Source organism: Scylla paramamosain, chromosome 34 (assembly GCF_035594125.1).
Source record: "Scylla paramamosain isolate STU-SP2022 chromosome 34, ASM3559412v1, whole genome shotgun sequence".
Classification (NCBI taxonomy): domain Eukaryota; kingdom Metazoa; phylum Arthropoda; class Malacostraca; order Decapoda; family Portunidae; genus Scylla; species Scylla paramamosain.
Genome location: NC_087184.1, coordinates 15590220 through 15600219, shown reverse-complemented (window position 1 = coordinate 15600219; position 10000 = coordinate 15590220). Strand labels below are relative to the sequence as shown.

The following is a 10000-nucleotide window of genomic DNA, read 5'->3' as shown; positions in this document are numbered from 1 at the left end:
GGGGAAGAGAGAGAGAGAGAGAGAGAGAGAGAGAGAGAGAGAGAGAGAGAGAGAGAGAGAGAGAGAGAGAGAGAGAGAGAGAGAGAGGAGAGAACGGGGGAAGAGAAAGAGGAAGAGGACGGGAGAGTGAAAGAGAGAGAATAAAAAAAAGAAAGAGTTAAGTAATTGAAAAATAAAAGCACTTGGGATTCAGAAAACGAACAGAGAGAGAGAGAGAGAGAGAGAGAGAGAGAGAGAGAGAGAGAGAGAGAGAGAGAGAGAGAGAGAGAGGGGGGGGGGTGAGACAATATGTACCCAGGCGCGGTTCACAAAATTTAATCAATCAGGGGACAAGAAGAAAGAAGGAACCTTATTCGTGACCCGTGAACCGCCCAGTGTAGTGCAGGTCCGGTTCTTGACATTCTGCCGCGGTTCAGTTCGGTTCTTGCACGAATAAAAGGGAAAAGAGAGAGAGAGAGAGAGAGAGAGAGAGAGAGAGAGAGAGAGAGAGAGAGAGAGAGAGAGAGAGAGAGAGAGAGAGAGAGAGAGAGAGAGAGTAAGGAATGTAGAAATGCTAAGATACCTTTTATTTTACTTCCTTTCTTTTACGGATGGCGAGAGAGAGAGAGAGAGAGAGAGAGAGAGAGAGAGAGAGAGAGAGAGAGAGAGAGAGAGAGAGAGAGAGAGAGAGAGAGAGAGAGAGAGAGTAAAAAAAAACATTAGGATTACTCTTCCTGGTCTACATATTTGTCTCTCTTCTTAATGAGACTGAACAATGCTGTGTGTGTGTGTGTGTGTGTGTGTGTGTGTGTGTGTGTGTGTGTGTGTGTGTGTGTGTGTGTGTGTGTGTGGAGGGGGGGCGTACTCACGTGACACATTCCCGCCCGTCACCGCACTGGTTCACACGCAGATGGCTGTCCACTGCTGGCATTATCTTCCCCGCCGGCACGTACAACTCCAGACGGTCAGGTGTCAAGATCACGTATGCGCGGAATACTGGAAAGGCACGTACCGATATTCACGTACCGGTATCATGACTTACTAACGCATGTACTTACACGCACACACACACGCACACACACACGCACACGCGCACGGGCACACACAATAAGATACATTTTCAGTTTTAATTAGTAAGGATACGTACATAAAAACAGGTGAACCCAAATCGATACAAACAAACGGGTATACACAAACAGGGTAAGGCAAAGAGATTAATACAAACAACTAAAAAAACAAACAAGATGATATAAACAGATAAAACACCAAGAGACAAACACAAAACGAGACAAAACAAACAAGAACACACAAATTAAAATAAAAAAAAAGAAAAAAAAGGGTTAAAGCAATGAGATTAGGTGATACAAACAAACACAACCAAACACAAACAAATAGACACAAACACACACCTGGGTTGTAAGGTATGTCATTTCCTCTAAGATTAAGGAGCCAGGCCACCTCGTCCAGCGCCGTCACCACCAGCATGTCCGCGCCCTTCTTCACCATCTCCTCCCGCACCTCCCGCACCTTCTCCTCCCAACTCTTGCCTGGGACACAAAGGAAAGGCAAGGAGGTGTGAGTGCATTGAGGATAATATCTTTTCGGTGTAGTATGTAAAGTTTGTTCTATTTTTCTCAGTTTTGTTGTGTTAGGGGAGGAAAAGCAAGGTTAGGTGACTGTTGTAAGGAAGGAGTTGTATGTTGGTGTGGTGTATAAGGCTGTATGTTATTTTTGTGTATAGTTTATTGGTTATCGAGGTTTCAGTGTAGTATATAGAGTTTGTGTGTTATTTTTGTGTATTTTATTGGGAATCGAAGTGTTGCTGTGTGTTTCAAGGGAGGAAAAGGCAAGGAACGGTGAGTCTTGTGGGGAAGGAAGTGTTGCGTTGTAGTGTGTAAGGTTTGTGTTAGTTTGGTGTGTGTCTTAATGGGTACTGAGGTTTTGTTGTGTCCTTGGGTGTTTGGGGAGGAGAGGGGAGGGTCAGGTGAGTGTTGTGGAAGGAAGAGAAGTTCATATAAGGTCTGTCCTATTCTTATGTGTCTATTTCATTCACGTACGAAGTCTGGTGTGCGTCTGGGGATGAAAGGAATGGACGTTTATTAAAATGATGAATGAAAGATGAATGAAACGGACTCTGTAATCGGGTTGTTAGTGTCGAGCCATTAGGGAGTTTCAAAAGAAGATTAGATAGATTTATGGATAGGGATGATGGATTGAAATAGGTATGTTTTATGTAGGGACTGCCACGTGTAGGTCTGATGGGTTCTTACAGTTTAACTTGTTACTTGTTCTTAAAATATTGAGAAAGATATGCAAGGAAATTGATTTTGCTGTTACGTAAAAGAAGTTAGTCATGTTTTCTGCAATTTTTTTTTTTTTTTATCTCTCAAGAATTTATGTTTTGTGAAGAAAGAATATTTGCATTGTAATTTGAAAAAAAAAGAAAGATATGCAAGGAAATTTGTTTTGCTATTACGTAAAAGAAGTTAGTCATGTTTTCTGCAATATTTTTTTTCTATCTCTCAAGAATTTGTTATGTTTTGTGAAGAAAGATATATTTCAATTGTAATTTGAAAAAAAGAAAGGAAAATAAGTTTGGGTTTCATGTACATACTGAAATTTGAAAGAAGTTTGTGAATATTCTAATTTCTTTTTTTTTTCGGTGTTTAAAGTGAAATTTGTGAGTTTCTTAAGCTTCACGTATGTAATTCTCAAAATAAGTAACTTGAAAAAAAATCTGTTCTCTTTTTATTTAATCCCTTCAGTGAAATTTGGAAAAGATTTTTGCTATTTCTCTTACTAAACATTTTTCTTGTAATATTCAGGTTTCCTTTTTCCTATCTCAACGTGGACAGCAGGAAGGAAAAAATGTGGTGGTAAAAACGAGGAAAAAAAAACCAAGAGGGGAAAAAATGAACAGGGAAACACCATGACGTTGGGAAAAAAGGCGAGAGGGAAATAGAGTTGTAGGAGTTTTAATTGGATGATAATGAAAGTACGGAGGAAATGATGTGTTTTTCCTTCTTTCCTTTCCGAAGAGTTTGCGGAAAGGGAAAATAAGAAGATGAGACAAGATGAGTAAGAAAAAAATAGTAAAAAAGATGAAAAAAAAGTTTAAAAAAAGTAAATAAAGCGAAATGCAGGAAAAAAACAATAATTGAGTGATAATGAAAGTAAAGATGAAATAACAGTTAGTGGAGAAGGAAAGTAAGGAAGTGAGAGAAGTTAAGCAAGGAAAATGAACATGAAAAAAAAATTAAAAAAAAAATCAATCAAGTAAAAATGTAAATATAAAAAGAAAAAAAATGCAGAAAAAAATAGGATGATAATTAAAGTAAGAATGAAATGATCTGCTTTTCCTCCTCCTCTCTGAAAACAGTTTATAAAGAGGGAAAATAACAAAAAAAGCGAGAGTCGATAATTAAGGAAAATGAAGAAGAAAAATGAAGTAAAAATTCAAAAAATACAGGAAAAAATATGAAATTGTACAAAAAAAATGAAAACAAAAACAAAAGAACATTAAGAATCTGTTATTTTTGTTCTTTTTTTCCGTTCATTTGTTTCCCTTTCATTTGTTTCCCTGTGAGAGTTAAGAACAGAGTGGTATGCGTCAGAAATTATTAAAATACAAATATAATGTTAATTCTTGCAACACAAAGAAAATATACAGACAAAACAAACACAAGGGAAAACAACACTCTCTCTCTCTCTCTCTCTCTCTCTCTCTCTCTCTCTCTCTCTCTCTCTCTCTCTCTCTCTCTCTCTGCACTAAGCAAAACAGGAAAGGAGAGCAGAACACAATTTCCTCTCTCTTTCTCTTTCTGCAGTTTAAAAGAAGCACAATAGAGAAATAATGAGAAAATACCTCTCTCTCTCTCTCTCTCTCTCTCTCTCTCTCTCTCTCTCTCTCTCTCTCTCTCTCTCTCTCTCTCTCTCTCTCTCTCTCTCTCTCTCTCTCTCTCTCAACTATCTTATATCCATTTGCAAACCTACTTTTTTCCCTTCCTTCTTTCCTTCCCCTTCCTTCATTCCTTCCTTCCTCCATTCCTTCTTTCTCCCTTTTTTCTATCTCTCCTTTCCCTTATTCATTCCTCCCTTCCCTCTTCCCTTCTTTCTTATTCCTATTTTCCTTCTTTCTTCCCTCCTTCTCTTCCTTCCCTTGTCTCTCCATTCTTTCTTCCTCCCCACTTCTTTATTTTGCTTCCTCCCTTCTTTCCTTCCTTACTCCCCTCATTCTTTTCCCGCTTTTCCTTCTTTCATTCAATTCTCCACTCTTTCCATCCATACCTCCTACCCTTCTCCTTAAAAACCCAACCTCAACCCTTCTCCCTCTCTCTCTCTCTCTCTCTCTCTCTCTCTCTCTCTCTCTCTCTCTCTCTCTCTCTCTCTCTCTCTCTCTCTCACCAGCAAAGCGAGTCTCGAGAACGAAAATCGGGTCATCTGAATACTTCGGTCTCTCCTGCTGCGGCCACACCAAGTCCACAAGGTTCATCTCCTCCGCCTCCAGGGTGATATTGAACTCTGCAGGGTGAGGGCAGGACATTAGAGTGAGGGTGACAGTGAAGGAAGGGTGTTAAGGGTGTGTTAGGGTGAAAGAAGGGTGTTAAGGGTGTGTTAGGGTGTAAGAAGGTTGTTAAGGGTGTGTTAGGGGGAGGGTAGCGTGTTAGTCAGGGTGAAATGAGGGTGTTAATGGTGTGTTAGGATGAAGGCAGGGTGTTAAGGGTGTGTTAGTGTGAGGACAGGGTGTTAGGATGAAAGTGACAGGGTGAAGGGTGTGTTAGGGTGATGTATTAAGATTTATTAGGATGAAGACAGGGTGAAAGGAGGGCGCTGAGAAGTGTATAAGGGTGAAAAAGGGTGAAGGATGACGACAGGATGAATGAAGGGTGTTGAGAAGCATGTTAGGGTGAAATTAGGATGAAAGAAGGGTGTTAAACGTGTATTAAGGTGAAGGCAAGGTGTTTGAAAAGCGTGTTAGGGTGAAAAAGGGTGAAGGGAGTGTTGAAAAGGGTGTTAAGGTGAAGATGGCAGAGTGAAAGGTGTCACAGGGAGTTGATACAGAGCGAGATGATGTATCAGGGTGAAGGAATGCTGTCAGGGTGGTGATTAGGGTGTAAGAGAGATGGGTAAGGGTGTACGAGATTGAGGGAGGTCATCAGGGGGAAATATCAAGGGTGTTTGGGAGAAATATTGAAGGTGCAAGAGGATATTGGAAAGGTTACCAGGGTGTCAGGGTGAAATTAGGGTGTTAGGGTGAGATATTAAAGGTATAAGAGTGAGTTAAGGTGGGAGGAAAAAAAGGGGAGGAAAATATAGAAAAAGGGAGGGAAAGGATAAAATATTCGTGACAAAATATAGACTATCAAATGTACTGGGTTTTTGTTCTCTCTCTCTCTCTCTCTCTCTCTCTCTCTCTCTCTCTCTCTCTCTCTCTCTCTCTCTCTCTCTCTCTCTCTCTCTCTCTCTCTCTGTCAAGTATATGAAGCAAACATTTTACTGTTGACATTTTTTCTTGTCTTTGACCCACCCTCCTCTCTCTCTCTCTCTCTCTCTCTCTCTCTCTCTCTCTCTCTCTCTCTCTCTCTCTCTCTCTCTCTCTCTCTCTCTCTCTCTCTCTCTCATTCATGTACACAGCACACAGCAGCCGGAATGAACAAATTACCACACGAAACAAGCTAACCTCTCTCTCTCTCTCTCTCTCTCTCTCTCTCTCTCTCTCTCTCTCTCTCTCTCTCTCTCTCTCTCTCTCTCTCTCTCTCTCTCATGTACACAACACACAGCAGCCAGAATGAACAAATTACCACACAAAACAGGCCAATCTCTCTCTCTCTCTCTCTCTCTCTCTCTCTCTCTCTCTCTCTCTCTCTCTCTCTCTCTCTCTCTCTCTCTCTCTCTCTCTCTCTCTCTCTCTCTACTCACTAGCCAGGTCCTCGGCGTAGGATATCCAGGTGTCAGCCCCTATCAGCCTCGGGTCAGCCCCCACCCTTGGCTCCGGGTCTTAGTGTCGTCTGCAGCCACTCAGTCATCTTAGGCACCTGTGAAGGGTGTGTGGCGAGGGGGCGCGGGAGGAGGAGGAGAGAGGGCATGGCGGGGGTGTATAGATGGGGGGAGGTAATGGGAGGGTGGGTGTGAAGCGCGTATGGAAGAGTGGTTGGGTAGTAAATGGGGGATAGTGAGGGGAGGGGGGTAAAGGGGTGATAAGAAGGGAGGATGGGAAGAAAATATTAATAAATGTTTCCACAATTGGTGAATATGTAATGTATCTTTCCTTCCATCTGAGAAAGTAAAGAGCACTGGGGGACTGCAAAAGGCGTACTGACCCACACTAGGCAGCTAACCTAACTTAATGTAATGTAACCAAAGCAAACTATGCCAACCTTCACCAAACCTAACCTAACCCAACGAAAGCTAACGAAACCCAACGAAAGCCAGCGAAACCCAACCCAATCAAACCAAAACACTCCTTCCCTCCCCCCCCAAAAAAAAAAAAAATTAAGTAAATAAATAAAACGAAAAAATAAACACAAAATTAAAAGAAAAAATTATACCTTTAGAAACACCAGATATAAACACACAGAAAAAAACAAACACACACACACACACACACGAAAAAATAAATAAAAAAATAAATAAACAAAAACAAACCAAAAAGCCATCGATTCACCCAAACACACAAAAAAACAACAAAATTTCCAAACTCTTCACACACTCACCTCCACACGCCTGCACTCAACATTCTACTTAAACCTGCACGTGCTATCCCCATCACGGTACCTGTGGGGGATTTATGTGACAGTATATAAGCCCCGCCCCCCCCCCCGCCCCCCGCCCCCTCCATCAGTCCACAGCGAGCGTGAAAAGAGGCATTACGCGGTTCATTGGCAGTATAAAGCGGAGTTGTTAGCTCATCTTATTACCCGCTGACACATTAACACTGCACGCACGCACGCACACACACACATATACACACACACGTATATATTTTACACACGCTATCAGTGGAGGAAGGAGGAGGAGGAAGAGGAGGGAGGGATATACTAAGGAAACAGACAAAAAAAAAACAGCCCTACTGGTCCTAACGAGGCTGGCTGTGTGACTAAACTATTATGGATTCTATGAAGGAGGAGGAAGAGGAGGAGGAAGATGACGGGGAAGAAGGAGGAAGAGGGCAAGGAAGAGGAGGAAGAGGAGGAGGAGAAGGAAACAACAAGAAAACATCAAATCTACCATTTAAAAACCCATCACCCACCCATCACCCATCACCCACCCATCACCCACCCCTCCCAGCATCTCACCCCGGGGTTTTTCATCTTCATCAACAGCCAGTTACAGTCAAGCTCCTGGTCTGCCTGGAGGAAGTAGCGCCCATCAGTCCACAGTGCCTGGTGTCTCGCCGTCACCACTGCCACCCCGTAGCTGCCTGAGAACCCGTCTGATGTACCTCCGCCTCTCGTCTGCTGGAGCCACGTACTCGCTCTGCAGGGGAGGGCAAAAGAGATTGGTGAGATGGGACAGACAGAGAGAGATGGTGAGGTTGGACAGGGATGGGGTGAGAAACTGGAGATCGTTTGGTAAGGAAGGGAGGAAGGGTGAAGGGAAAGTGTTAATGTGAGGTGGGGCATGGTTGGGATGGGGAAAAAGGTGAAAATGAAGGAAATGAGGGACAGGATAAGGGAGGAAGGATGAAAGGAAAGTGTGAATAGGATGTTAGGAATTGTGAAGTAAGGAAGGGAGAAAGGAAAGGAGGATGAAGAGTGTGAATGGGAGAATGAAGGACAGCGAGTTAATGAAGGAACGAAAGACGGTGGAAAATGAAGGAGAGATTGAGGAATAATGAACTGATTAACTGACTGACTGACTGACTGACTGACTGAATCGTTAAGTGAGTGACCTTTTTATTTTTTTACATTTTAGAATTAACAAAACAGTTTATCGTCATTTCAGGAAGTGGAGAAACAGGAGGAGGAGGAGGAGGAGGAGGAGGAATGAAGAGGAGAAAGAGTCCACTTGACCTATAAAATATTTCTCAAGGAAGTTTCCCGCGCAGAGAGAGAGAGAGAGAGAGAGAGAGAGAGAGAGAGAGAGAGAGAGAGGAGAGAGAGAGAGAGAGAGAGAGAGAGAGAGAGCCATTACCTGATGTTCGTCGCTGGAGGGAATGATATAAACATCCAGGCTTCGACGAATCATTTCCTTCTTCAGGCGACCCACCCTGTAACACACACACACACACACCACACACACACACACACACAAGAAGAAGTAGTTTTAAAATATCAAACATTAAAATAATAACAACAAAAAAAAAAAAACATAGTCACACAATATTATCTACGTCACTAATAATTCAACCCTTTCCCAGCAATTTGGTAAGGTCTAATTGCTAACCATTCTGAGGTGTTTCTTTTTCGCTTCACTGTCACCTCTGGCTATTATTCTGAGCTAAAAAAAAATGCGTGTATCTATGAGGCTGATTCCTTTTTGTTTTCCTTTCTTGTTGATGTTTATTAAGATTTGTTGTTTCTGGCACTGTAAACCAAATTACCAAAGAATAACATGGCACTGACATCTTAAACTAACAAAACTCCATTACTGTGCTGACAAAAATAAATAAATAAATAAATAAATAAAAGTAAAAAATCATATTGACGTAAGTTATGCGAAAGAATCATTCAGTAAAGTGCTCGTGGGGATGACAAATGAATAAAATAAACAGATGACTAAATAAATAAACAGAAGATTAAATAGATATAAGGTAAGAAAAAAAAAAAGACCAAGAAAAGTCAACATTTTTAGTCTAACAGGTATTGATTGTAAGATAAATTTTGCCAGACACGTGAATGTGTTTGTCTGGCCCTCTTTATTAACGAGCAGGAGGAGGAGGAGGAGGAGGAGGAGGAGGAGGAGGAGGAGGAGGAGGAGGAGGAGGAGGAGGAGGAGGAGGAGGAGGAGGAGGCAGAAAAGACGCAGAAAAATGAAAGATGGAGACAGTGAGGACAGGAAAGAAAAGAAGGAGGAAGAGGAGGAAGAATGAAAGCTGAAGACAAGGAGGATAGGAAAGACGAGGAGGAGGAAGAGAAGGAAGAAACGGAGGTGGAAGGATGAAGACAAGGAGGGCAGGGATGGAAAAGGAGGCGAAGAAAAACAAGGAAAAGAAAGAACAAGAGAAACAAAAAAAGATGAAAAAAAAAATCGGACTTACTTTCCTTTATGAAGAAGAAGAAGAAGAAGAAGAAGAAGAAGAAGAAGAAGAAGAAGAAGAAGAAGAAGAAGAAGAAGAAGAAGAAGAAGAAGAAGAAGAAGACAAGCTTGGAAAATGGACGAACTACAACAAAACACAAAGGAATGAAAACCAACAATGAATCTTTTGACCCCGACGAGAAAGAAGAGAAGGAAGAAGAAGAAGAAAAAGAAGAAGAAGAAGAAGAAGAAGAAGAAAAAAAGAAGAAGAAGAAGAAGAAAAAGAAGAAGAAGAAGAAGAAAATAACTCCTAACCTTACCTCTCAGTAGTAATCACTCTGTTGGGAGGCAACGAGGTCTGGGGTCACGTCAGGGCCACACGCTAGTCTCTCTCCCCAGGGTCACCTCTCTCGTCACTCTGTCCCCTCTGCTCCACGGCTGTACCTCGCTCTCATCATCCTCACTATAGATGCTGGTGGGGATGTGGCAACCCCGCACCACCACGCCTGCAGGAGGGAAGGATAAAAGTCTTTGGTCACACGTCTTTGAAATGAAGCTGTTTTATTTATTTACTTATTTACTTATTTATCGTGGTTATCTGAATGAAAGTTGATCAGTTTTAAAAGAGATGGTTGTTCTAAGGGAGGTTTCTCAAGGGAGGTAAAGGAGATAGTCTGAATAGTTAGTTTTCAAGAGTCTGTTTTACCTTAGGCGTCGTAGAAGTGAAGGTGTTTGTTTGTTTGTTTGTGTCTTTGTTTTCTGGGGCCAAATGATTGAAGGAAAGGAAAGAAGAGCCGGGTTTGCACGTTTCTGGGTCATTTGAAAGTGGAGGAGTTGATTGAAA

General features: G+C 41.9%; 2 protein-coding genes across 2 annotated transcripts in view; both read right to left on the bottom strand.

Annotated features, from left to right (window-relative positions):
• Nucleotides 1-4522, bottom strand: part of LOC135089978 (xaa-Pro aminopeptidase 1-like) — a 19106-nt gene extending 14584 nt beyond the window's left edge. Inside the window, exons 1-3 of the mRNA XM_063986166.1 lie at nt 4384-4522; nt 1389-1526; nt 849-975 (exon numbers count right to left, since the gene is read on the bottom strand). Coding sequence (XP_063842236.1) covers nt 849-975; nt 1389-1526; nt 4384-4522 — 404 coding nt within the window. The remainder of the gene's footprint in view (nt 1-848; nt 976-1388; nt 1527-4383) is intronic.
• Nucleotides 4384-10000, bottom strand: part of LOC135090270 (uncharacterized) — a 57316-nt gene continuing 51699 nt past the window's right edge. Inside the window, 6 exon segments of the mRNA XM_063986890.1 lie at nt 4384-4500; nt 5899-6014; nt 7275-7412; nt 7414-7455; nt 8113-8188; nt 9477-9662. Of these exon segments, the coding sequence (XP_063842960.1) occupies nt 5952-6014; nt 7275-7412; nt 7414-7455; nt 8113-8166 (297 nt within the window). The 5' untranslated portion in view covers nt 8167-8188; nt 9477-9662 and the 3' untranslated portion in view covers nt 4384-4500; nt 5899-5951.